The sequence below is a fragment of the Erpetoichthys calabaricus genome, chromosome 17 (assembly GCF_900747795.2).
Source record: "Erpetoichthys calabaricus chromosome 17, fErpCal1.3, whole genome shotgun sequence".
Taxonomy (NCBI): domain Eukaryota; kingdom Metazoa; phylum Chordata; class Cladistia; order Polypteriformes; family Polypteridae; genus Erpetoichthys; species Erpetoichthys calabaricus.
In genome coordinates, this window is record NC_041410.2 from 99999211 (window position 1) to 100026507 (window position 27297).

The following is a 27297-nucleotide window of genomic DNA, read 5'->3' on the forward strand; positions in this document are numbered from 1 at the left end:
TAGCCAAGGCTCTGGCAGTTCGACGATGCAGGTGGGCTTTGAGTGCCCGCCTCTCGAATTTGTCCAGGAGTCTCCAGTCAGTCACCTGACCCCAGATTGTTGGCTGATCTTCTTGCCGCTCCTCTTCATCGCCGCTCCAGTCCTCAGTGCCCATCATTCTCTCATTTTTCATTTTTTCTCTCGTTTTCTCTGCCAGACCATCTCCACGCCCGAGTTGTGCTTCCTCATGAACTTCAGTCTGATGTTCAATCACAGCCTCGGCAAGAACATCAACTCCACACAGCAGCTGCAGGTGAGCCTGAGTTTAGACTGTCTGCTCGTCTGAGGCGGCCGAGTGGCACGATGAGATCAGCTGATATCGGGGTCATCAGCCATCTGCTCTTCTCGTGTGTGAAACGCCTCAGGGGCTCATAATGTGACCAAGAGGATGAGAAAAGAGGACCGACTGAGGGACAGTGTGGTGACGAGGAGGACAGCTGTGAATACGCGAGGAAGACCAGAATGGAGTGACCAGGCCTAGAAACTCGTAATGAGAGACAGGCCACCAGAGACCCCCGATTAGACCTCCAAGTCCCACCCCTCAAGGCTGTGTCTAACGTCCACCCGAAGAGCTGGTTTTGGACTTGTTCTTTAATTTTCCCCTTAAATTTGACACCCTTTATATTTTCTTGCTAGTAACATGGCTGCTGTGGTGCAAAAGTGGTTGCTAAGGGCTTTGTTCCCGGAGGTGATGTCATGTGATGTCATCGGTGTTCCAATATACACACACACACGAGCCGCATGTGGTCATCTCTAAAGCGTTCTCAAAGATTTCCAGGCTCTGTTGTGTAGGCCCCTGCTTTGGCGTAGTCGGCAGGACACTCCGAGTTTTGCTGGTTTGCTGCTGTTGTTTTCACCTCCTGATCCTTCATTCTACTTAAAGGCAGAACCAATATTTGGAACAAGCCCCCCAGGTCTGTCTGTCTGTCTGTCCAGTACCCCTCCAGTACCCTCCACACGTCAAGAGACCAGGGCAGTCAATCGATAATACAGTAGAGTCCCGCCGATTAACCCTAATTTCATTTAATTAGAACTTTAGATGGGGATCCGACTTAAAGCAAATGCTATGGCATCAGTGCTGGGGTCAGAGGTCACGTCTGGACTAGAGCCTTGAGCTCAGTGGTGCCCCCTGCCCTTAGTAGATAAGCAGGACCAGGCATCTTCCTCATCCACACTATGGCCATGTGTCTTTTGGGAACTGACCCTTCTTATTTACGTTTCTCTCCTCCTTTTCAGCAAGTCGTGTCATTTCTGGCCACGCCCGTGCGGACCACCTCTCTGTGGAAAAACCTGACTGAAGAGCAGAAAGCGCTAGCAGCGAACACATACCTGAGGAGTGCAGAGCAGGCTGTCTTGAGTCTAGTGGACACGTCTGTGGGGCCATCGAGAACAAATGTGACCACTGAAAATCTAGGTATGGACGCGGCACTGCCAGGCGCTATAAAGTAAATCAGAGCTGGGGACCAGTCCAAGGAGAAGACCCTCGGTCACTCTGCTCCACACACTAAATGCCAGGCTGGACATCCCCTCTGGTCCTCTAGCCTCCTGGTACTCCAGCAAGTGGTCTGCATTGATGGCACTGTGTGGCACCTCATTCCATGTGTGAATTTGGCATTCAAATCTACCATCTCAGGGTGGGCATGGTGCCAGTTAAGGGCAGGCCACATTTGAGAGCTGCACATGGCATTCACTCTTTTCACCTGTGTTGCTAGTGTTGGTCGATGAAAAGTTCAGTGACATGGCAAGGGTCTCCAGCCTGAGGGGCAGCAGGTGAACATCCTGACTGTACGTTGAGCTTCTCCTTATCAGACACCAAGACATCAACTGAGTCAGAGATTTTTGTCCCATGTCACTGTTTGTGTGGCACTTCTGCATGGGCGCCCATCAGTGTATGAGGCCTGCTAATTAAGAACGAGTGTCATAAGGTGAGTGGCAGAGTGGCACAGTGCCTAGTGCTGCCACCTCTGGGGTACAGTGACCCAGGTTTGAATTTTGTGCCCAGTAGATATTCTTTACATATCTCCATAGACGTCACGTCTCTGTGCCATGCATTGGACTGGCACTGTGCCCAGAGTCGTTTCACAGTGTACTGCTGGCACTGGCTGCAGCTCGAGTGACTCTGGAGTGATTTAAGAGGGTCTCACAGCATCTGAATCGTGGGGTCCAAAGTCTTACAGACATTTTTCAGAGTTGGTTCACTTGCCCATGTTAGTGTGAAAGCACATGTCGGTGTTTCGGGCATCAACATGTGTAAATGGACTGGCATCCTTGTTTTATTTGATGGAGTCTCACCCATCTGACTCGAGGTCTTGCACCTTCATGGGTTGGCAATACAGTACATGGCATGGCGTCCTCAGGGGGCAGTGCCTACTTTGACAACTTTCTTGTGCTTTTAGTTGTCCTCTCATCAGATGCCAGTCATGGGTTGTAAACAAACTGATTGACAAGGGGGTCCTGTTCCTCTCAGCTCCGCCCCATCCTCCTTCCCTATCGGCCCCTCCCACTGGCATGGCCCCGCCTCTCCTTTCTCCTCCCCTCTTCAGATCCTCTCATGTGGCACACCTGAGGTTGGCAGTCACCGCTCGACTCGTGTGCCCCACCGCTAAACGTGTTTTCTTTCTTTGAAGCTGTGGACGTGTTGAGGATTCCATTCAACGAGATGCTGCTGAACAAAACGGAGGTCTTAGAAGCGGGCGATAACAAGCTGCAAGTGAAGGTCCGGAGTCTTTTTGAGGACAAATCCAAAGGTAAGCCCTCCTGTCTCCTGTCCTCTCGCTGTCACTTCCATCTTTTATCTTTTTGTAATCGGAACAAGAACATCAACTCTGATCTTTTCTCGTCTCATCTGAGACCCTCACCTTGGACAAGTGCAGATTCTGTCCCCTTGTAAGGTACTTTATAGATGGCCTCCCTGCCCCAGGTGAGCACCATGTGCACCCACCGCTATGGCCCTCCATAGCCAAATCTGTAGACCACTGCCATGGAGCAGAGGGTGGGATGGTGGGAGGAGAGGAGCAATGTCAGGCTCAGAGTGGGCAGCTTGGCAGGCGCTATATGAAGTGACCTCCATCCTCTTGAACTGGGGCGGGCGATCAGTGAGCCTGCAGTGTGGCCAGTGGGCACAGGAGGGGGGTCCTAAGCAGGCTTTCTGAGTTCTATCAAGCTTGCATGCCCGCTGCCACCATCAGCACAGAGGGGCGTCGCATCAGAGGGTCTCCTGTCTCTTTCTCTCTTCACAGGCTTCTCCACAATCAGCTTTTTGTCCTTTTCTGGAATGGAGTCCATCCTTAGTGGGAGCTTCTTAGGGAACAAATCCAAAGAGAACAACGTGCTCTCCCAGGTGGTGGCAGTGGGCTTGGACAGCGGGCATCCAAGGAGTCTCTCTGAGCCCATCAAGATTTCCTTCTCCCACAAAAAGGTAATGAAATGAAATGAAGCCACTGGACGTCACACAGTAAGGGAAGTCACAAGAGCAGGGAGAAGGCCACCTGTCAAGCTGACACATGGCCACGTCCCACGGACTTTACTCTGGTGCCATGTCCCCAAACTGAAAATGTAAAAGAACCAGAAAAAAGAGACAAGAATCACACAAATCTAAATGACCAAAATGGCGCCCCCTGGACACTGGGAGGGCATGAGAGTCCTTGAGGGTCTGGAAGACATCTGGGGTACATGGTGGCTCCCACCACCCAGGTCACACTCTCTCTGTCTCTGTAGGGCGGCCAAGCTGTTGTCTTTATGTGACAGCTGGCATCGTCCCCACAGCCTACTGTCCTTGTCCTCCTTGACAATGGCCTTGTGTGTCGTTCACCGGGTGCCCTTTTTGCCTCCAGCCACTCTGTAACTGATCACGTCCCCCCACATACCAGGGGTCCAGCCCCCCAGTGCCCTCCTGCCTCCTAATGCAGGTGGTCACCTTCTGTTTTGCAGCACCAACAAGGTGACATGCAGCCGCTCTGCGTCTTCTGGAAGTTCGATGGACAGGTGGGCTCCTGGTCCCCAGAAGGCTGTGACATCTTCAGCTTTGATGACAACTTCACCGTGTGCAACTGCAGCCACCTCAGCAGCTTTGCGGTTCTGATGCGAATGTCGGAGCCCAAGGTACTGAATTGGGAATTCCAGGTTAAGCCCTCCTGAGTTGTGGACACCCCGGGTGTGTAGACGTAATGGCCGGGCGGCTGGCCTGAGGGGTCAGAGATTTTTAGCCAATCAGCTGCTGTCCGAGCTCCTGTACAAAGTGGGCAGGGATGCCCAGAGAGCCCACCTGTTAGTCCTAACTGGGCCTCTTCTGCTTTCCCCAGAAATTCGAAGATCCCACCCTGTCCGTAATCAGCCACATCCTGATCACCACATCCCTGGTGTGCCTCACCCTGGCGATTGTCACCTTCCTTTTCTGCCGCTCCATTCAGAAGGCCACCAAAGCCATCCACTTGCACCTCAGCCTCTGCCTCTTTGTGGCACACCTGCTCTTTTTGCTGGGAATATCCAGGCACAGCATGAAGGTACATCTGGGTGAAGTGGGTTGGCAGCCGAGTGAGGCACTGTACCCATTCTGGTGACCCTGTGCCCACATGTCTGTCCTTCTCCCAGGTCCTGTGCTCGGTCATCGCTGGCCTGCTCCACTACTTCTACCTGGCCTGTTTCGTCTGGATGTGCCTGGAGGGGGTGCAGCTCTTCCTGCTGGTCCGTAACCTGAGGGTGGTCAAGTACAGCACCCGGCAGGGCATACGGCGGCGGTACCTCGTGATGTTGGGTTACGGGGTCCCGGCAGTCATTGTGGCCGTAGCGGCTGGGACGTTTTCGAATGGCTATGGAACGGAAAAGCTGTGAGTAACACCGTGTGGGGTCTTGGGTGTGCCCGCTTGCTTGGCTGTTTGCCCGTTTAGCGCCCCACAATCTTACATCTCCACCTCGTCCTGTCTTTGTCTACAGCTGCTGGCTGAGCCACGACAGGGAGTTCCACTGGAGTTTCCTCGGCCCCGTTTTCTTTATCATTGTGGTAAGTGCTTGAAGATGGCAGCAGGGGGCACCCAGCACCAGCGGCCTGACGTGGCTGTTTGTCTCCACAGGTCAACATCGTCCTCTTCATCTCCATCCTGTGGATTCTGCGATCAAAGCTGGGCGACCTCAACACCGACGTGTCCAAAGTCAAAGACAAGAGGTGCCCGTCCTTCACGCCTTACGGGGTCTCCTTCACTGAATGTCAGCCTTGTCCTTGGGTTCAAACATTGATCCTGCCAGGCCTGACTTTACACAGTGACACATGACGCAAATGTGCGGGTAGGTGGGTCCTGGGTGCACCCCACCATTTTGCAGACCACCTCTAATCTCCCATGACTCTCTCTGCTTTCGCTCCCGTTAGGATGCTGACCTTCAAGGCTGCCTCCCACTGCTTCATCATGGGCTGCACTTGGATCCTGGGCTTCTTCCAGAAAGTCATAGTGTTTGAATACCTCTTCGTCATCGTCAACGCCCTGCAGGGACCCTTCATCTTCCTCATGCACTGTGTGCTCAACCACCAGGTATCTCCCTCCAGTCAAATGATGGGGTCAGGGCTCCCGTTGAAGTGGACTCCGCCCCCTGCCAGTTAGCCTCTGAGCCCGCCCATGAGTAGGGTGGGCGTGTACTTTGGGCGGAACTCCAGCACTGTGCTTTCACCTGTGCTGCTTTCTGGATTGTGGGCGTCCCGCTGTCTGTCTGTCCGTCTGTCTGTCTGTCCGTCTGCATGTCTGTCTGTCCCTTCGTCTGTCCATCTGTCTGCCATGGCTCACTCTTGTTCTGCTGCCCCTCAATCCAAATCTGCCCGCTTCACCCACCATTGAATGTTCATCCTGGTCTGAGTGACGGCACAGAGACTTATGGTGGCCTGCACCCTAACCCTGCAGTCGAGAGCCCAAGTGGCCTTGTGTTGTCAAAGAGATGACTGCCAGGAGGCAAATGAGATGACCAGAAATGCGTGGCATTGCCACCTCAGTGCTAACCTGTTGTTTCCACCTCGGCAGGTCAGAGCAGAGTACAAGCAATGGCTGAGCGTTGTTCTCCACAGAAAGAAGGACATGTCCGAGTCCTCGGTATCAACAGTTGGCATGAAGACCCTGATGGTAAGACTCACATCGTCAGGTCCACACATGGCTCACGTGGGTAGCTTATGCCCCCCAGCTGCCACTAAAGCCACTGCAATGCCTGCCTGTGAGGCCTTAAACACTGGCAGGCCCCTCATATAATCCCAGGGGCCACCAGGTAAGAGTGAGGGGTCACCAGGTAGTGCCCATTCCCTGCCACCTCCAGAGCCATCCTCTTTCTGAGCCCCTTTACTGTGGCTGGGCACTGCTGTGCGTCACAGGGTCAGGGCAGGGGTACCCGCCTGTCATCTCCTGGGTTTCACCGTCTTCTCTTTTGATCTTTTCAGACGCCAGCGACCTCAGACACGGCTCAGTAGTCGCCGATGTGGACGTGTATCAACGCCAGGGACGCAGCTGATGGCCGCCTGCTTTCCGCGCTTGTGTTTTTAATCCCAATAAATGTTTACTGTCACCTTGTGTGTGGAGTGCCAGTCTGTCCACGTGTTTGACTCTGACCAGCTGCTGAGAAGCCCTTGCTTTAAGCTTCTGAGCGCGGCGCAGCGGGCAGCTGACTTGGCCACAGTTGCTTCAGCACGGCTGACCTTGCAGTTGGTTTGTCTTGAAAGAAGGAACCCAATAATTAGATATCCATGCCAACATGGCGGAATGGGGCACTCGATGGCCGGTGGGCTGTGTGTGCCAGGGTACCCATGAAGGCTCATTATTGCGGCCGCTAAAGTCAAGCGGGCTAAAGTCCGGACGTCTGGTTACTTCTCACATGGGGACACAGAAGCCATCTGAGACTCATGGAGGTGGCCGTCACCTCTCGTGTCCTTTCATGACCAGAACTGCTGCCTTCGCTCACCTGGGGCTGGCATTTAGGACAGCCTGCCCAGCTTATATAACGGGTGCCTGACCCACTAACCACAGACCACCGCAGATGGTGTGATGCCATGAAGACCTCCAGGCCAGCAAGTGACAGCTGATGACACACGCCAGGGACAGATGGCAATCTTCAGCATGGCCTTTCATAGCATAGAGGTGTAAAGTTCCCACTGGGGGCTTTATGGGCTCCACTGGGTCCAGAGTTGGCACTAGGAGCTGCCAGGGCTGTGAGAGGGGTTCAAGGTGGGCCTTATGTTTTGTGCCCCCCAGCTTTTGTGCCATGCCCATTTTTCATAGACCTGCGGCTCCTTGGCGTTTTTCTGGCCTGCAGAGACAACACAAGTGGACTCGCTGACCACGGTGTTGCCCATTAAGTTAATCAAAGCCATGCCACTGACGTGCCACACTTGGTCTCGTCTTCTTGAACTTGTGTCCTGCAAGAGCTGAGAAAAAGTCAAGTGAGCCAGTGGGAGTGGGTGGGCCAAGCAGCCAATCCGAAGCAGAGAAAAGCGTGACGTGACCAAGGGGCAGTCGATGTGGTCAGCTGGGACGCCTCACCAGCCTCGGAGCCACAACTCCAGGGGCTGGCAGAGCAGCCACTTCACTTCCTGATTGGCAGAACATAAAAGCCGCGAGCAGCGAGCCGAGATCAGACAGCGCAGCGCTCAAGTCACACGTCCTCCAGCAGAGCGGCCATGAGGGGCTGGATGGCAGGTAAGTCGGGGTGGGCGCCGTGAACCCCTCGCTGGCCTCATCTCACTGAGACCACTGGTCTCGGGTGTTCCTGACAGGACCTCATTGTGACTGTCCTGTCCATTCTGCTGGGATGTGAGGGTTCAGGACCCCCGGGGTCTCGGCTTATTTTAAGGGTTAAACAGATAAGCCCGCTGGTGGTGCCCCTGCGGAGTGTTGCGGTATCTTAGTGACCACTTCTAAATATCAACCCCGATGGCTCCTGGGTGGTCCCGTCGCGCTGAGGTTTAAAGGGCATGAAGATCTGCGGCGTACTGAGTGCCAAAGTCATGAGGTGAGGGTCAGCTTTAGGGCTGCGTCTCTGTGCCCATTTTGTGTGGCATCTCCTTAGTGCAGTTGGGTCAGCTGATTGGAAGGATGGCTGAAGTCAGCTTGTAGCAGAGAGACAAGGACAAGGTGGCAAAGACAAGGAGGGGGGTACGGTGCCCACTGGCTGGAGGACAAATTCTAACGGTGTGCAAAAAAGAGCAAAGGTAGAGTGGAGAGAAATTCTCATTTAGACCATCGGGGGGCAACACTGAGAGCTCAGCCCCCCAGACACAAAGGCACCAGTTGGTCACACTGACTTGATAGAACTGGGTGCACTGGCATGAGCAAAAAGGCTGCTGTGCCTCACCTTGTGATGCCAGCTGGGTGCCAGGGTGCCCAAGCTCGTTTCTGTGCCTATCACTCTGAGCTGCACCAAATAGCTGTTGGCTGCACCACGGCTATCACACTTATTCAAGGTGGCATGGTTGAAAGGGTGAAGGTGCCAAAGGTATGCCACCTCAATGCCAGCTCCACCCCAGCAGCTTTCTGCTCCTGTGCTTGTCCCTCACCAGGCAATTGCAGCTGTGCCCACTCTCTGTAGGTACCCGAGGTGCTCGTCAAGCCCACAAGGAAGGAGAATCAAAAGCCAGCACAGAAGTCGGGCACAGCTGGGTTTGGCTCCATTGAGCACCATGTGGGCATTCTGTAATGGGGCATGATGCCAAGCCGAGCCGATTAAGAATCAGGCAGCGCAGTGCGAAAGCAGAAGTGAAAGTGATGCCCCTCTCTTGTCTCTCTTGTCTCTTTTCCAGGTTTCGCTTGGATTTTTTTGCTTCTTTGGGGTCTTTATGACGGTAAGCGCAAGTGGTGTCACTCCGTCCCACTGTCGCCTCGAAAGTGTCTCGTGACGTCAGTGAAACAATCCTGGGGGTCTCCTTGCAGGTACCAACGAGTGCGAAGAGACCCCGCATCTCTGCGGTCCTCATGCCGAATGTGCCAACACAGCCCGGGGCTTCTACTGCACCTGCAAGGGGGGCTACACATCCAGCAACGGCATGAGGACCTTCAGAGCCCACCAGGCCACCTGCCTAGGTAAGCACGTCGCACGGCCTCAGCCCCCAAATCTTTAAAGGTTGACCACCCGGTGACCCTCATCCCCGTGTCTCCCTAACAGCTGACTGGAGAGGCAAAGATGTGGCGCCGGATGGCACGAGGTAAGAGCGGCCGGGGGGCTACGGCGTCGGGGAGTCCGGGGGGCTGTGGGTGCCTCGCCGCCTCCTTCTTGAGTTTAATGGGCGAGGGAGTCGAGAAAATCTGAGAACGGCACTGAGACGGACATGTGCCCCCCCTGCTTGATCCTGCCAGAGCCGTGAAAACGCGAAAGAAAGAAAGAAAGAAAGAAAGAAAGAAAGAAAGAAAGAAAGAAAGAAAGAAAGAAAGAAAGAAAGAAAGAAAGAGAACGCAATCGTGTCATGCCAGCCGGTCAGCGCCCTCGCGCTTATGCTGTCCTCCGTGGGCACTGAACGACTACGGAGAGATGACAACCGATGACAGAGAGACTGGCGGGCACAGGCGGCACTGGGCGAGTGGGCGTCGGGGGTTTCTAATGCAGCCCAACCTTCTGGGGGGCTCGCGATGGCTTTTGCTGGTCTCATTTTTGCAGGTGAGTTGGGGTCCTTGTGGTCAGCCGACATGTTTGAAAGGAGTCGTGCGGAGATCTCAGCTGGTCAGTCAGTCCTCGGATGCCCATAACTGGTGTCCACATCACAGAGGTGCTGGTGTGATGATGATGATGATGATGATCTCTTCCTTTTTTTAAGGCGGTCTCCTCACTTCATGTCACGAAGGGGACTCCAGAAGACAAGTAGGTCATCTTCTGGATGTCACATCAACTCTTAAGATCAGAGCTCATTGTTCCCTCCTGAGGCGCACGTCACTTCACAGCCTCCTTGGAGGGTCTTCAGGTGACCATGGGGTCCAGTAGCCGCCACCCCTCATTTTCTTTTTGTTCTTTTTTTAGTCTTTGACTTTCCCACCGACAGCGAAGTCGACTATCACCCCTTTAAAGAAAGCGAGTTCAGGTGAGTGCGGCTCTGGGGGTCGTTATGACTGATTGAAGCACAAAGGGGGGTGCACCGGTGGGCGATGTGACAGTGTAAAGAGTGGGCTCTTACAAATCAAGGTGCTAAAGTGGTTCTTCACAGCGATGCCATAAGGGAAACATTTCTGGTTCTTCCAAAGTTCCATCTGCATGAAGGGTCCAGAAAGACCCTCTAGATGTTAACAGATGTGTGAAGCCCCAGCAGGTTCCTCCCACTGCCTGCAGTCACACAGCTTCCAGTTTGGGGGTTTCTTCATCCCCCTGAGATCCTGCTGTAGTGGGTGGCCCAGCTGCTGGACTTTAAAGACTTTAAAGGGTCACCTTGAAATGCTGAGAAGCCTTCAGAGAATGAAGCGGCTGGTGGTCCAGTGATGGAGCGCAGCCCCCTGAAAAGCTGAATGGAGCCGGTGGGTTCCTCGCACGTTTTCTTATTTGGCGGACGTCTTCATCCAGGACGTCAGCTGACATTTTAGGTTCCTTTTCTTTTACCTTCTCCAGTGGTGGCCCGGCAGGTGAAGTGACTTGCTCAGGGTCACACCGCAGTGTCAGTGATGGGATTTGAGACCAAAGTCCAAACTCACCAGATCTTAAAAACGTCAGGCCTGGCAATCCGCCATCTTAATGGTCTACGTCTTCATGTGGGTGGTGACTTTCAATGCCAGAAAGACACGTCATTGTGGAACTGTGTCACCTGCAGAGTGGCGGCTGTCACCCACCTGATTTCAGACACGGCTTTTTGCTTTCTTTTCAGGTATCGACAAGAATTTGACCTAAGTAAGTCCTGGAGGAGATGAGTTTACCAAGTGGGCACAGCATGGGCACTGAAACAAGTAACCTTCACCACAGAGGCAGACTGGTCAGGTGGCCCAGGGTGGACACAGACACAGCTTGGTGGTCTGTTAGAAAGACCTACAAAAAAAAATAAAAGGCCACACGACTGAGCTGGCGAGCAGTTGAAAGGGTCCAGAGAAGCAGGGGTGGCATTATGGGCTTGGCAGGCGGAGGAGGAGGAGCAGGATGTGCGGTTTAAACAAAATACGCAGACATGACAAATGGGTGGACAGAGGGCCACCTTCACGGGCACCTTCAGAGTAAAGGCGCAGTTTTAGTTTACCACATCTGTCCGTCTGTCCATCCAATTCCTAACCTGGCAGGGTGCATTCTGGGAAACACCGCGGGGTTCAGCTGGTTCACCAGAAGACAGGCGCAGTGCACCCTGGGAGGCCCGACCTTTAGCCGAGTCTGCCGCCTCTTCAGCTCTTCAGATTTTCTTTCCTTTTTTTTGTCACCATGTGTGGAGGTGCTGCTCATCTCGCGGCCCTTGTGCTTTCATGGCGACGCAGTTTGACATTCATGTTGGCAAAATCAGAAACAGCTGCTTGATAGCAGGGGGCACCAGCATTGAAAATTAAAGTCACTTCAGTTAGAAATATGAAGTTCATTTGTGAGATGCGGCCACCTTGAATGGAACTGACACTGCGCCCAAGTGAGGACCTCAGGTGGCACTTTGTGACATCATCAACATAAAGCTTTGGAAGGCACACAAACACAGCTAACTTTACACTGAGACACACTAAGTGAGGACTTGGGGGCCGCCATCCACGACAGCTCCACCCTTATTGACATCTATATAGCGCTTCTGTGTGTGTGTGTGTGTGTGTGTGAGAGACAAATGGACGGAGACCCCGAATCATTTAATGTTAATAAAGTTTACCGCAGCGCTCATTAGGGCAGCCCTTTTGTTCATCGTGCGCTCGATGGCCGTCAGCAGAGTGGAGCACCGACAGGGAGCGGGCATCACCGTGATACCTGCTGTGCTCACTGGCAGCTTACTGTCAAATGTAAAGGGGCACATGTGGGCAGATGTGATGGGCACTAACATGAGACCAGAAAGGCGCTATATAGATAGATAGATAGATAGATAGATAGATAGATAGATAGATAGATAGATAGATAGATAGATAGATAGATAGATAGAATGAAAGGCGCTATATAATCAGTGCACCAGAGAACAGACCTTCATGAACAGATGGATCAACTCACTTCAGTTCAGTTCATTTTTGACCGAGTGGTCCCGGAGCGGCCGGTGGTCTCCATCTCAGGCTTGTTGTTTGTTTTTTTTTCTTTTCCCAGGTGACGCATTTCTGGACTACGAGGCATCAGGACGAGAAATGGACATCTCGGGGCTTGTGGAGTCGAGCAGCACGTAAGAAGATTAAGAGAAGTCAACCAGAACCCGGTCCTTAAGGTCCTTTGAGTGACCAGATGGCCTCCAGCCTCCATCGTCACCTCAGAGTCTTCAATGGTGTGGTGTGGCGTGGAGGGGTTTGGGCTCGGGGGTCCCAGGCACAGCCCTAAAGACGTGAGGTCAGCTGAGAGTGCAGAAGATGCAAAAGTCCACAATTGCCCTGCCTGTTGGGTTTAAGGGCTGCTGCCACCTTATGGATCCAACATCCTGGGTTCAAATCCTGTGCCCTGTCATCGTCTGTGTGCTGATTGTGTGTGCTCTCTGTGGCTGGGTGGGCTTTTCTCCCAAGGACCACGCTGGGTGGGTTCACTGGTGCATTGAGCAGTGCTGGGCTCATGCCTCACCAAAGGAGTCGGTTGGCACTGCTGTTGGGTAACTGAAGCTCAGGGTAGCAGTCAGCGGGCACTCAGTTGTTATATGAAAGGTGAGCCCCGCATTGGGAGTCTCAAATGATGAGCACAATGTCTGCCATCTTGCTGTTTTGAGCCCTGGTGCCCTAATGCCAGCATGGTGACCTCAGACATGGTCGGTGCGAAAGGAAGCAGGGGTCAGCGGGGACAGTGGCAGGTGGGCACTTAGCTCTGCCCGGAGCTGTGACGTTGTCTTTAGGCGATTCCTTCAGTGGTGATGGTGGTCTTTTAGACGTCACACTCACTGTGCTGTCTCATTCTCTTTCTCTTTCTTTAGGGACAGCACGATGACGGCTACAGTGACAAGTCTTACATCACAGCTCATGGAATCGCATAAGTCTTTCTGATGGCCCTCCTTAAAAGCCCTGGGAGATTCTCAATGTCTGCCAATCAGGGCAGCTAAGTGGTCCTGTTGATGGCACCCTTCTACCAGCTGAGGCTGGCATGCATGTAAAGGTGACCCGGACCGGTCTGCGGAGTGGGTCCTGTGGTGGCTGTGACCCTGCAGCCCACGTCCTCTCGACTCCACTGTATACAGAGATGGGCCCAGAGCCAGGGAGCTGCCCCGGGCACCATGTTGGTCATCTTCAGACCTTCTCCTTTGTAGCCCACACTGATGTCACTTGAACTGCCTAGTAGCCTGCGGATGGCATGTGACACCTGGACTGGAGGCCCGCGCAGCTTCCTGGCTGACATCAGAGTAACTTGTGCCATGGTCCACCGTGTCACCATGTGCCCTCTCCCCCATAATCCTTTGCTTGTGTGTTTCCAGGCACTCCAAACGAACATACAAAGAGGAGCTGCAATGCCAGCCTTCTCAGTAAGGTGAGTGTGGGCGCATTGAGAGGTGGCACCTGAAGGGGATGTTGATGTCTCATTGATAAGACACGTCAAGTAAAGAGCTCAAGGGTCTCACTGTGGAGGGGTTGTGGTCTTTGGGGTGACAGCAGACATGGCCTGTCCCTAAGAGGTGACTCCCATTTCACCAGGGTGACTGCATTAGCAGACCCCCATGGTGCTGTCATTGTGTGTCCATGGAGTTGGTCCACCACCACAGCACCAAGCAGTACCTGCTCCACGTCTGAGGCTCCTGACATGTTCTTACCTTCTCTATCCTGCTGCCCCATCAGTTTCAGATGCTAATGTCTGCACTTTGTCGCAGCCTGAAGACCGCCGCCAGCTGTCCCGCTCTTCATCTCCCCTGTTATGCCTGCTCCAGAAGTGTCTGTCCTGCTCCGCCACACAGCATCTGGAGGTGAGTCAAGCAAGGTGGCCACCTCCTCAGCTCTTCATCACGTATGAGGATGATGGCCGCCTCCTCAGCTCTTCATCACGTATGAGGATGATGGCTCCTCGCTGATTGACAAGTGTGTGTCCCGTAGGCGCCACCTGCAGGCCACATTGGGTCTGTGCATGAACTCAGACCCAGCATCCTCTGCTTTCCTTTCCTTCGTATCGCTAAGGCTTCACGTCATGTCGTTGATTTTGTGCTCTTGTCATTCCCAGAAGTTGTCCCAGAATCTCGGCGAGGTGCTCAGTTCTCCTGCTTCGTGGACGAGCCTTCCTCCCACAGACAAAGCCCTCATCACCGAGTCCTTCCTGCAAGAAGCGGAGGCGACCATCTTGAACTTAACAGACGTCTCCAGCGCTGCTCAGAAGGCGAGACTCACCTTGAACATGAGTCACCTTGGTAAGGGACGGGTACAGGTGACATCCCTGTCATTTGTCATTCTCTAGACATTAGCGCGTCGTTCTCGTCCTGTCCTGTCACCGCGGTGCCTGCCTGTGCCCCCTAGTGGCCACACATGAGCCAATAACAACTCTGAACGACGTGCCTCTCCTTTGTAGCCGCAGAGCTGAGGACAATTCCACGGAATCGAAGTCCGCCCCCCGAACGGGAAGTTTTACTGATCAACGGAAATCAACTGGAAGTGAAACTCGCCAGACTTGTGGAGGTGAAGACTGAAGGTCAGTGGAGTTTGGTGAGATGAGCCTCGCCAGGCGCTAGCGGGTTTGCAGCAGCACAGTTACGTTGTGGCTGGCATGTGTCTAAAGAGTGCCCCCCCCCACAAAGGGGTCTTTCGCTTGGACTGCGTGGCCTGCTCTTCTTACTGCACAGATGGCACCTGCATATCCTGCCTACTACGCTTGCCTTCTCTGCTCATCTTCTCTCCTTTGTCATAGTCCCGAGTGGCCCGTCACGTGACAACGCTGTCACCAAGACGAGGTGTTTGTGTCCCGGCACTGAGTGCTGCCTTTTCCCACAGATTCCCTGAAGATCGGCTTCATTGTTTACAACGACATGGCGTCTCTGGTGTCGGACAGCTTCATCGATGGCTCCCTCAGAGAACGTCACTCCACCACGCTCAACTCTCTGGTGGTCACGGCTGTTCTCGGAGAAGCTAAGTCACAGCGGCTGCCTGAACCCGTAGAGCTGACCCTGCGGCACCTGACAGTAAGACGCCCACCTCCATGGCATCATCTACAAGGGCAGGTTAGGTGACGACAGCAGTGCTGGGCGAGGCCAAGTCCTCCTACTGCCCGGGCAGTGTGGTCATTTGACAAGAACGTCACCTTAGGACAGCAAGTGACCGGGCTGTGAGTGTGTCGTGATCTTGGTGCACACCAGAGGTGGTGGTCTGTGGGAGTCCTTTTGCCACCTTGTGCCACCAGCCCACCCGCAGGGACTGCTAACTAGCCAGGGCCACTGAGCCATTAGCTATCTTCTCAGCCAAAGGGGCTATAAAGAGGTCACCGCTGTCCCCTCAACACCCTGAGAGACCTGGTGTCATTTTGGGGTCTTACAGAGACTGTGCCAGCTGGGCCAGTTTGTTAATTGATTGACAAATGTGCCCATCATTGAACTGGTGTAATCATCAGCCCTGAGGGCACAGCAGGAGCCACCCCAGACAGGGCAGCCATTGCTTCATTCATTTCATGTTTTCTTTTGTCAGTACAAAGAAGACAGTCAGATGATCTGCGTCTACTGGAAGTTCAACCAAAACAGCAGCTCCTGGTCCCAAGATGGCTGCCATGCCACTGTGTCCAATGCCACCCACACCACCTGCTCCTGGAATCATCTCACCAGTTTTGCCCTCATCATGGCCATCAAGGCCCCAGAGGTACAAGTGAGCGGCCTTCAATGGCCAGGTGTCTTTCGGTGACTTTACATTTCAAGGCCATCGTCTCAGATGGCATGGTGGCTTTCAGCTCCAGGGACTTGGGTTCAGCTCCCCTGTGGGTGACATCCTTGTGGTCCAGTTTAGAGGCCAACATGTCACAAGCCCACGCCTGGCCCTCATAAGCCACCGGGGGGCTCCAGTCAGGTCACTGTGAGGACCACAGCCACACGTCCATGTCACACTCCAAAGACTCGCAGCTGCTCACTTCCTAAGCGTCTGTCATTTTTGGTGGCTCCCCGTCCCGCTCACCATCTCTCGTCCCTCTGCCCTTTGTGTCTGTGCAGCCAGCCTATGACGGCGTCCTCGTGGTCCTCAACTACGTCCTCGTGACCTTCTCCCTGGTCTGCCTCATCCTCGCCGTCCTGACCTTCCTCCTGTGCCGCTCCATTCAGAAGGCCACCACAGTCGTCCACCTGCACCTGAGCCTCTGCCTCTTCTCGGCCCACCTTCTGTTTCTGGTTGGCGTATCCCGAAGCAGCCACCGGGTAGGTGACAGGTGGGTCACCGTCCACATTGCATCGCCTCCTGCTGAGCGCCGTCTCCCATTTCAGGTCCTCTGCTCGGTCATCGCGGCCCTCCTGCACTTCCTCTTCCTGGCCTGCTTCTCCTGGATGTGCCTGGAGGGCATCCAGCTCTTCCTGCTGGTCAGAAACCTGCGCCAGGTGAAGTATGGCAGCCGGCAGGGCGTGCGCCGCAGGTACCTGCTGCTGCTGGGCTACGGGGCTCCGTCGCTGGTGGTGGCCGTGGCGGCCAGCGTGTTCGCCGAGGGCTACGGGAGCGACACGCAGTAAGTGGGGTCTGAGTGGGCGCCGATGGGGGGCTCGTCCTTCTCCGGCTTACGTTTTCACTTTTGCTCCCCTGCAGCTGCTGGCTGAGTCGTCAGAAAGGATTCTTCTGGAGTTTCCTGGGCCCCGTCTGCCTTATCATTGCTGTGAGTAGACGGACGAGATGGGGGGGTCGGGGGGGGACGGGGGACCCCCCCGTGGGCAGTCAGACTGAGGATCAGAATGAAGCCAAGCGCTGAGCCCGTGTGTCCCTTCTTATTGTTTAGGAGGTTTGTTTCGGTGTGTTCTGCCACCAATTTGTGATGGCGTCAGTTTGCTGCTGGCACTCTTGTGACGTCTGGCTGCCACCGCTCTCCTGTTCAAGATGGTGGCTGACCACGATGACAGGACACTACGTCGGGACGCTTTACTCATTTTTCTCGTCTTTGTTTTTTGTGCTTTTGGTTTCGGTGTCCGTCCCCTGCATGTTAATTGGGGACACTTTTGGGCCAGCTGGCCTTTCGATAAGCTAGAACACAGTGGCAGTGCCATCGCTTAAGTACCACAATGCAATAATGTTGTGATGCCCCCAAACACGCGACCAGCTGTGGCAAAAGACCACCATCAAAATGGCACCCGAACGATAAAGTAAAGGAAGCCTGAGAAATGTCTAGAAGACTTGAGCTAAATTAGAGACGCTCTCCTCTCCTGTCCCCTCCTGTCCCCTCTTGCAGGTCAATTGCGTCCTCTTCGTGTCCATCCTGTGGATTCTTCACTCGCAGTTAGGAGGCCTCAATGCCGACGTATCCAAAATCAAAAGTACCAGGTGAGCTTGGCAGATGGGCACTCAGCTGACCGGCGGGCAGACAGGCAGAGATTAGGTGGCCACTGTCACAAGCTGTCTCTGTCCCCCCTCAGGATGATGACGTTCAAGGCCGCTGCCCACCTGTTCATCATGGGCTGCACTTGGGCTCTGGGCCTCGTCCAGCACGTCCGCGTCTTTGAGTATCTCTTTGTCATCGTCAACGCCATGCAGGGTCCTTCCATTTTCCTCATTCATTGTCTGCTGAACCAACAGGTAAGATGTGGCTGTGACACCTGATGTGACAAAGTGACAAAGTGACTGATTGGAGTGTTCCCATCATGCTATTCCCAGGTCAGAGATGAGTACAGGAGATGCCTGCACAGGACCTCCGAAAAGAGGGACACCACTGTGACTTTGGGGTCATCCATCCCGCTTGGCACCTTAACAGTAAGAGTCCTTTGAGTGTCCACCAGGTCCTCGCCTCTTTGGCCATTTCAAGTGGTGAAAAACTCCACTGTGACAGCAGAACCTCACTGGCTTCTTCTTTCTATCCTTCCTGCAGGCCAACCCCACCGAGGAGACCACTGTCATTAAAGACAACTGAAGGAAAAGCTCCATTAGAAGAGACATGTGGTGTGCACTCCATGTGTAAAGCTGAAATAAACGAGTGGGGCAGAAGGTCCGGGCATCTCGTCACACTGGGCCACCCACTAGTCACCGTCCATAATGGACCCCCGCACACCTGTCCCCCTCTCAGCGCCCCTCTGTGGTCCTCCGTTAGCCAAGGGCCCATTGTGGAGTTCTGGGACTCTGAGCTGAAACCCGGTGCTGGCATCAGTTTCTCTGCTTAGTGCCCTCTGATGCCCACACTGCCAGCCTCATCCCTGCATTGTCTTGTACAGATTTGAAAATGAAGGCCATCATCTTCATATAGTGGGCTCTTAAATAACTACGCTTATTAAGCACTGCTTTCCAACCGGCGGCGCCATTGATCACGCTGTCACCCGTGTCCAGTCATGCCATTTCTCAGTCTCAAGACCACTGCCAGCATCCTCAGCCCCTTTTCACACTTCTATGTTCTTCCCTCAATGGATGCAGCAGCCAATCAGAAGGCTTAGCTCCACCTACTTAGTGCCACCAGAAGAGCCGCATGCCAAGAGCTACCAGAGTGTGGCACAGTGTACAGAATCGAAGGAGACCATCTGCAAGGTCACAACTGAATCAAAGGCCAGGGCACTGGTGGCCCACCATGAGCCGAGTCACCAAGGATGTGGCCATTTGAAGGGGGGCTTCAGTAGACACATTCATCCACAAAGAAAAATGAAATAAATCAATCGAGGGGGCACCCGACCAGTGTTAGCGCCCATGTGACCATTCCAGTGGCACTGGCACTGTGCACAGTGCCCCCTACAGAGAGATGACACCAGCACGTCCACTTGATGGGCGCCATCTGGCAGAACAAGGTTTGGGGGCCTTGGCGCTGCCAAAACTAGTTGATTAATGCTTGATCCCTGGCACACCTAACACACCCTGCTATGCCAATGTGCGCCTGGCATGTATGTTTTCACCCTTGTGTGTTTTTTAATCTTGACTCACCATTAAACTCACCAAAGTGGTCTCGTGTTTCCTCAGCTCGTGGAGCTTCTCCATTTCGTTCACAATTCTCGTCCTCTGTCTTCGTGACGATGACCTCGTGCTCTTCCTCTTTCATAACAATCATTAGGACTCACATTGCCAATCGGGAGGCCTTTGAATTGGTCAGCCCTCATCATTAAGTTGGAATCGGGAAGAGCGACATACGAGAAAGTGAGCTGAGCTGCTGGCGCTGGAAGCGGGCAGAGACCTCGAGTCAGCAAGCACAGTGCCAAGGCCCTTGGTGGTGAGCCCCTACATTCTGCTTCAGTACCTCGATGGATTCACGAGGAGACGTCGACATAGGAACTGAAGTGCTGTCTCGAATGTGAGTAGAGAGGCCAGCGTGTCACCAGGCGGCAGGCCAGCGTGTTACCAGGCAGTCACCTGCCAGTACAAGTGCAGCACCAGTATAACCAACTCACACCGTCCAGCTTGTTCTAATCTGATGGTCTGAGATGCTCAGGAGCCTCACAATACACTGAAATGCTAAGAGGCTTATTATACGTTGAAGTGTTGGCGTGCTGGCACGCTGGCGCGTCACTTTACTGAGTTTCCTTTAAGTTTGGGGCACTGAAGGTTTTTCCAGAAACGTGTTTACACTCTGGGGACTCAAAAAGCCCAGCAGAGCCACCGTGTCCTCAAAACAAGACCTCAAAAACACCGTGTCCCCGGTCCTTAAAGCCCACGGCAAGTGAAAAGCAAGCAAACGGGCGACAGTAACACAAATTACGGGCACCTCACTAAGCCACTTCAGAAGATGCCAAGCAACGCCTTTTAATGATCGATTGTCATAAAGCCAACAACAAGGCATAGAAACTGAAATGCTGGCTGAATTAAATATAAATGTGCGTGCCAGTAGAAGAGCCCAGCGCAGCTGCCTGGTGGTCTGACTGATGGGCACAAGTTCAGGAGGAAGTCCCCTAACTTTCGTGCTCAGACTCACTACAATCATCACACCTGGCATTTTAACTTGACGGTCTGAGGTACTGAAGAGCCCTAAAACGCCATTGGAGGGCTTCTGTGTTTGATGTGCCAGCCTGAGAGTTTGCCCCCCACTCACACAGGCACAGCTCCTACACTTGCATCCTCAAAGCACAACCTGCCCGCTTGCTTCCTCAGAGATGACGAAGACCTCGGCTCCCAGAAACTCAAACCGAAGCCAGTGAGGAGGACCAGCGGCCCCCCGAACACAACACATGGTGTCCTTTTAAAGCTCCGAGCTCTGAAACTAATAATCTTAAAGGGTATTGTGGGGGGGGGCCGAGGGCGCGGTGATAAGTCGTGGACTGAAAATAACCAAATGAACACTTTACACACTTTAACTGCTGGGTGGCACGGGGGCACAGTGGGTAGCGCTGCTGCCTCGCAGTCAGGTGACCCGTCTGGGTTTGTGGAGTTTGCATGTCCTCCCACAGTCCAAAGACACGCAGGTCAGGTGCATTGGCATGTGTGTGGGTGTGGGTGTGCCCTGCGGGGGGCTGGCGCCCTGCCCGGGGTTTGTTTCCTGCCTTGCGCCCTGGGATTGGCTCCAGCAGACCCCGTGACCCTGTGTTAGGGTATCGCGGGTTGGACGCTGGCTGACTGACTGACTTTAACTGCTTTTTGTTAAAAATGTCAACATGTAAACGTGCAGAACATCAACTTGAAATGAAATAAAAACTTAGTTTAAAAATCAAAGACAACATCAAATACCTGAAAGAAATCCTTAAATAATGACGTAAAATGAACGGGCGAACCTGCAACAACATCTCGAGGTCTGCTCAAGAATAAAACACAACGCTGAAAAATTAAGAAACAAAGTCAAACTGAAGACATTGGTCTCTTTGTGTTTGTTCTCACAGATATTCTTACACTCTTCCTCTTACACTCTTCCTCACACGATCTCTCTCTCTCTCTCTGTCGTGTATGACGTCATTAGGCTCCTCCCTCACCCCGTTAGCCGCACACCCCCTGACTGAACTCAATGACGCCACTGAGCACGTGATTGTGGTGAAACGCTGCATTTCGGCGAGTCGCTTACCTTTCTTCATCGTGCTGATTTTTCTCATCTTCTTCTTCTTCGTCTTCTTCCTCCTTTTCTGTCACGTAACTTTTCTGACGGATCGCCTCCAATGTGACGTTCACGCACGCGATTCGTGACAGCAGCTTAACGTGACGTTGTGTTTCTGTGTGACTACATAATCGGTCACACGATAGGAATTTGTCCCTTATGATTCTAAAGTTCTGTCATTTTTCCATTTCTTTGTCATGTGGCCACATTGCGTCACTGTATAATCGATGAGATTTCGGGTGAATCCGAGCGACACTTTAGGTCCGACCCTGAACGTGACAGATGTTCAATTTCAGATGCAGCGGTTTTCCGGGATCTTCCGATAAATTGCGTCCCACAGCCGAAGGGGAGCAGCGGTCATCTGTGCCCTCGTCTGATGGGTGCCCCCTGATCCTGGCGAAGTGGGAGACCCGAGAAGAAGCCCACCCGTGTGGTAGTGCGATGGGTGACTGAAGTTGTTTTTTGGGGACACTGACAATCTGTTGAAGTGACTCGGCAGTGTCGCCATGAAAGGTGACGTGACGCATTGGATTATTTTTTCCAGCTCCAAGATGAAAGCGAAGGCCGTTGTTGTCATTTGGAGTTGTCAAGATGCTGTCATGCGAATGGTGACAACATGTGGACAGCAGAATGACAAGCAGAGCCGTTCACGTGCTTTGTGACAATTCAACAATTAACTCTTTGTGCTCCTTGAAATGCGCTGCTGCTGTGTCTTCGTGATTTGCAAGTGAGACCCTCGGAAGTCCAATAATAATTAAATAAACCTTCTCGTTTGGGACATTTAAAGCACTCTTGGGGGTCCTAAACTGTCACCTAGTTCGCTTGTGCCCCCCTTGCCAGGCTCTGCGCAGGTCACTTCATGGTGGGCCATCACACAAAGCCCAGTCTGTGCGGCTCAACTCACAAGTCCTGACCATACAATGGTGGACCCCCTGACCCCCTTGACTTGACCCCCCTGTCACAGTCAGGTAAGGAAAAAGAAGGAATGAAAGAAAAGGCTGGGGGTCCCATCTGAAGCAGGGTGTCAGCCATGGAGGTCACCCACACAACAAGCGTGATGGGCAGGAGGGATAAGGAAGGCCGTGTGGGGCATCAGATCAGGGGACCTCCACCACTAAGGGTCAGAGTACTGGTGGGTCACTCAGTGCAAATGGTGACCACTCAAGACTTTGGTGACAGAAAAGGAGCCTTGAATAATTGGGGGGGGGTCCCTGAAATGCATCACTGCTCCTAAAAGTGACAGAAGGACACCCAGAGGCGTGAAAGGCGCCATATCAGAGATAACCAGATCAGTGGCTAAGGTGCCCCCTGGCATTGCCTCTTGGCACGTCTCTAACAAGCCCCTTCAGTTGGCACAAGTGTTTTGTTTTTATTTGTATTTTTTTGTATTTCTGTTCCCCCCCCACCCCACATGGCTTCTCTGTGCCCAGTGCCCCCCTCGTTCCCAGACTCCCAGGCTCATTTGTTGGTCTCTGGTCACTTCAGAGTCATTTCTGTTCTGTCACTGCACGGTGTGCCACGTGGCCCGGACCCCCGGCTCGGCTCCTGTTTGTCCCATCAGTGGCTCGGTGTTCTTGGTTTGCTGGTGGTCTGCTTGTCAGAGTGGAGTCCCCATTGCTTTTATTATTATGTGATGTGCACTTAATCGGACCCTCATAACTGAGGTGGCACAGAAGGTGACAGTGGGATTTTAGTTTTAGTCTCCTCTGCCAGCCTCCCTGTGTCACTCTGTCATTTTACTCACACGGGCCGTGTCCAGGACTCTGGGGGGCCGTGAGGTGACACCCCATGTAATGCGGTGCCAGAGGGGGGCTGCAGTGTGATTCTCTTCTCGTGTTTTGTGCCCCTGTGGTGGGCCCGTGTCATGTGACTCCCCTTTTGGCCACTCAGCCGGCGTGACTTTGAAGTGATTCTCGTGGCCACGGTGGGCCGAGTCAGGCGGGTCGAGTTCTCTGCGCCTAAAGATGGTGGTCTGTTTGTCAGCTGCTCATTTTCAGTAAGCGCGTCGCCTTTTCTCAAAACTCCAAACGCGAATCTAAAACGTGTGAAAAGTCAAAAGGCAACGCTGGACCCCAAATGACGTCAACTCTGCTCAGGATGAACGTCTGCCACCAAAACACAAACGTGTGACTTCTGTCTCCTTGACGACCGCGCCATTCACCGATGAGCCGACAAGAGGCGCGGAAGTGAAAGTCGACTCGCGGGCGTAAAGTGTGAAGGCGGAAGTTGGTGAACGCGTCCCCCTGTGCCCCCCCCCCCCAAAACGACAAAAAGAAAAACCTGCAAAAATAAAATTAAAGAAAATAAAAGAGTCAGGCCACCTCAGCAAGGCAGAGAGGGTGACGGTCACCCTGGGGGGACTCCAAGGCTGTCACAGTGGGCCACACCTTACTGTTGAATCCTCGTCACCCCAGACGATGGCTCTGTGCTTGGCCCCCCCCCCCCCCCCCCCCCTCCTCTTCCTCCTCCAGACACGGGGGTCTCACTGGTGGAGGAGCTCAGGCCTCGCCTTGTTGTCCCCTCTTGGCTGAGTTCAAGTTCAACGTGTTAGCAGCCCAGAAAGATGGGAATGAGAAACTGAAAATAAAATAAAATAAAATAAAAAATAATAAAAAATAAAATAAAATTATAAAATAAAATTATAAAATAAAATAAAATAAAGCTACACATTACTGGCACTAAGTGGCGACAGTGACAACGCCAGGGTTAAGTGTGCCTGAGACCCCCTCAAGCTCCAGCCGTTTTATGAAGACTGCGTTTAACTTGGGGGGCGCATGACATCATTCACATCTGTTATCCACGAGCAGGGCCACAAATACTGGGGGGGTCGCGGTGGGGGGACAGCCTGGATGAAAGCGCAGAGCATCACGTCTTTAAGGGGGACCCCTGCCACCCCTCGAGGCGACAAAATACATTCTCGCATATCCAAGCACCTCGTTGCCTCCTCGGACATAAAACTAGCAGGGGAGCGAGCCGCCCTGAGACCCCCGAAAGTCGGCTCGGGCTGCACTGGCGTAAGCCTAACAGCAGGGGGCGCAGCGATCCTCGGGATGTGAAGGGAGAAGCGAAGCGCCGCCTTCGGGCACGAAAACCGACGGCAGATGCGATAAGAGGCCGCAGAAGGGGGGCGGCCGGGCGGCTGTGCAAAGAGCGGCGCGACCGCAGATAAGAGCTGCGTGTGGGCGCCCTGAGGCGCTTAAGAAAGAAAAGGGAAGTAAAACAAGAAAAAGAAAGAAAAAGAAAGAAAGAAAGAATCAAACATCTCAATGGGACCCCGCGGCACAGACCACAGACACATGGAAACGAGGACCCCACAAGTCCAGCAGTTGGGCTCAGCAGGGGGCTTGGCTGGAGGGTGGACAGCTGGCATTTGGACCCTCGTGCCTTTAGTGTCCTAGCTGTCTGGCACAGGTGTGTGGCTCGATGGGTGGCAGTGCCCAGCGCTGGAGGTGGAGCCATCTTCAATGCGCAGTTGTATTATTAATGTCATATAGTGCCTTTCAGATCGATCCATCCATCTGTAGTGTCCCTGTTATATTTGCACCTTTCCTACTATCAGTCCCTCGCTCTGTCAGTCTGAAGGGTCTTGACAAAGAAGACACAGCTCCTGGTTTCAGGATGACTGCCATGACAAAGTGCCCAGCACCACCCACAGCCTCTGCTCTGGTGACCATCTCACCAGTTTTGCCCCCATTACGGCCATCAAAGCTCCAGAGGTGCTCACTGGTCATCTCTGCTGTGCCCACCGGGGTTCAACTCACCTTTGGGTCAGAGTCCATGGGTTTCTGAGTCCCCCCACATCTCCAAGATGGGTGGTCCAGTTTAGGGTGGCCTGCTAGCCTGATCTGAGTGGTGGTGTGTGTCCGGTGACAGACCTTCAGTCCAGTAAGTGAGTCACAAAACTAAATCCTTTGGGACTACAAAGACAGGAAACTCACAGCCGACCCTTGGGGGCATCACCAGCTTTAACACTTATGAGGGGCTAACCCTGTGGAGGTGGTCCATACATGTCAGAAAGCAGAAATGGGGTGGGCTCCTGAAGATCAAGAGCTGGACACTTGAGATCAGGGGCTAAAGACTGAGAATACCCCCCCCCCCCCCCCCCCCGTGCCCATAGACTCCACTGCCCTCATCTTCCTAGAAGGTCATCAAGTGGTGGGACCTCAGCCGTCCATCACTTTAGTGGTCTTGAGCTGACCTTCTCCTGTCCCTCTTCCTCTTGTTTCCGTCCAGCCAGCTGATGCTGCTGTCCTCCTCCTGACCCTCCCCCCATGGTGTCCCTCAGCTCAGAAGACCACCACAGTCATTCATCTGAACTTCAGCCTCTGCCTCTTCTCGGCTCCCATTTCAGGTCCTCTGCTGGGTCACCATGGCTCTCTAGAACTTCCTCTTCCTGGCCTGTGCGTCCCGAAGGTGTCTGGGGGGCTTCCGGCTCCCCTGTCAGGTGAAGCGCAGCAGCCGGGTGGGTGTGCGCCAGAGGTACCTGCCGCTGCCAGGCCATGGAGCTCTGGAGAGTGTGGTGGTCCTGGCAGCCCTCCTGTTTTCTGAGGCCTGGGGTCTGAGTGAGAGAGCAGAGGACCCCCGTAACTGCCTGTGCCAGTCTGTCAAAGGAGCACCAGTACACCAGACTTGCTTTTCCTTCTCTTTTTTACGTTTTTGCTTGTGCCCCCCTGCTGCTGCTGACTGAGTGGGCACAGAGGATTCTTCTGGAGTTTTGTGATAAACGGCCAAATCATTGAGATGTTTGTAACTGAACGGTCACCAAGCCTCACAGGGTGATCTGAGACCCAGTGGGCAGTCAGAGTGACACCTTGACCTGCTCTTTGTAGAAGGGGCAGCGGTGGGATTGTTACAAAGACTGTGGCCTTGGGCTCTGCCAGTTTATGACACATTGGTGGTGCACTCTTGCAGGTCAACTCCATCCTGGTGTGAATGGGCAGCGGGACTTGTCTCCCTCCCGATGACCTGTTCTGCCCCCGGTGGCACCTCTGCATCATGGGGTATCTCTTTGTCACTGTCAGTGTCCTGCAGGGTCAGATGTGGCTGTGACACTCAACACACCTCAGTCTGACACCAGGGGACCTCTAACTGTAGGTGTCACACCAGCTAATTTAAATGTGGCACTAGGGATTGGTTACCTCTGAATCATGTGACTTGGCCAAGGTGACTGCTTTGTTCATTTGCATTATGGCAAGTCAGAGGTGACCAAAAAGAAGGTCACAACTGTGACTTCAGGATCACCCGCGCTACTGGAAACCTTAATGGGAAGAGTCCTTGGTCACTGCATGCTCCTCATATCAGGCTGGCATCATCTGTGGGCAGTTCAGGCCAGTCAGACCTCCGGTGACGTGCACTGTGACACCACGTCCTCAGTGGCCTCTTGTTTCTGTCTTTTCTGCAGACAAGGACCACCGAGGAGTCCACCATCATCAAAAGAAAGGAGGACCTCAGTAAGACGGTCACCGTCCCCAACATCACAATGGTTAGGGCACAGACACAGTCGAGCTAATCAGCTGCTTTGCTCCCCTTGGCCACCAGAGGGCCACCATTGTAAACAGAGAGCAGGGACGGTGCCACATGAGTCAGCTTTTGGTGGCCTTAAGGACGCTGCGTCATAAAGTCAGACTGGCCCACCTCTTCATGCGTCTTGCTTTTTGAGGACCACTATGGCAGGCTGGCACACAATCAGTGGTAAATGGACCCAGGGCTCTCAGCTTGGGGCACAGCTGGCATCCATCTGTTTAAACTCAGGTGGGCCGAGGAGTTCAGCAATGGAGAGGGCGGCGAGGGGGGTGGTGGGTGCTACGTCACAAGGCCATTCAGGCTGCGCCACCCCCTCACCCGGATGACGGCTCTTCCTTGGAGGACGGTGGCTGCCAGATTGTTCCAGACGCGTCGGCTTTGTCTCGTTTCCGTCTCGGTTGCCCTTGTGTGTTGCTTTTTTTTTTTTTTGTTGAATCTGCGCCAGCGTCTTTGCGGGGTCTTCATGGCGTGTGAACTTTCTGTCCCGAGTTTCCTGTATTACTCAATTTAAATATTCTGAAGGCCGTCATGCGGCTGGGGCGTCACCTAAAACAAAGATGGCACTCGTCTTCAGCTCGCCTTTCATTATTC

The 27297-nt window shown here is 53.5% G+C and overlaps 2 protein-coding genes across 2 annotated transcripts; both read left to right on the forward strand.

The window, feature by feature from the left end:
- Positions 1 to 22: 22 nt before the first annotated feature.
- LOC114667394 (uncharacterized) lies at positions 23 to 18921 on the forward strand. Its single transcript, XM_051920294.1, has 33 exons — positions 23 to 292; positions 1276 to 1453; positions 2667 to 2786; positions 3279 to 3457; positions 3970 to 4140; positions 4341 to 4541; positions 4630 to 4865; positions 4972 to 5038; positions 5109 to 5200; positions 5402 to 5561; positions 6042 to 6140; positions 8380 to 8496; positions 8590 to 8686; positions 8801 to 8842; positions 8931 to 9080; positions 10009 to 10069; positions 10841 to 10863; positions 12223 to 12295; positions 12844 to 12904; positions 13025 to 13046; positions 13520 to 13572; positions 13754 to 14002; positions 14254 to 14437; positions 14596 to 14715; positions 15015 to 15241; positions 15702 to 15869; positions 16214 to 16414; positions 16481 to 16716; positions 16794 to 16860; positions 17428 to 17519; positions 17612 to 17771; positions 17850 to 17945; positions 18061 to 18921. The coding sequence occupies exons 1-33, from the start codon at positions 26 to 28 to the stop codon at positions 18100 to 18102; spliced, it is 4311 nt and encodes a 1436-aa protein (XP_051776254.1). The 5' UTR covers positions 23 to 25; the 3' UTR covers positions 18103 to 18921.
- On the forward strand, positions 7447 to 9998 carry LOC114667454 (adhesion G protein-coupled receptor E1-like). The gene is made up of 5 exons (XM_028822761.2): positions 7447 to 7700; positions 8801 to 8842; positions 8931 to 9080; positions 9163 to 9202; positions 9809 to 9998. The coding sequence occupies exons 1-5, from the start codon at positions 7682 to 7684 to the stop codon at positions 9885 to 9887; spliced, it is 330 nt and encodes a 109-aa protein (XP_028678594.2). The 5' UTR covers positions 7447 to 7681; the 3' UTR covers positions 9888 to 9998.
- Positions 18922 to 27297: the final 8376 nt, after the last annotated feature.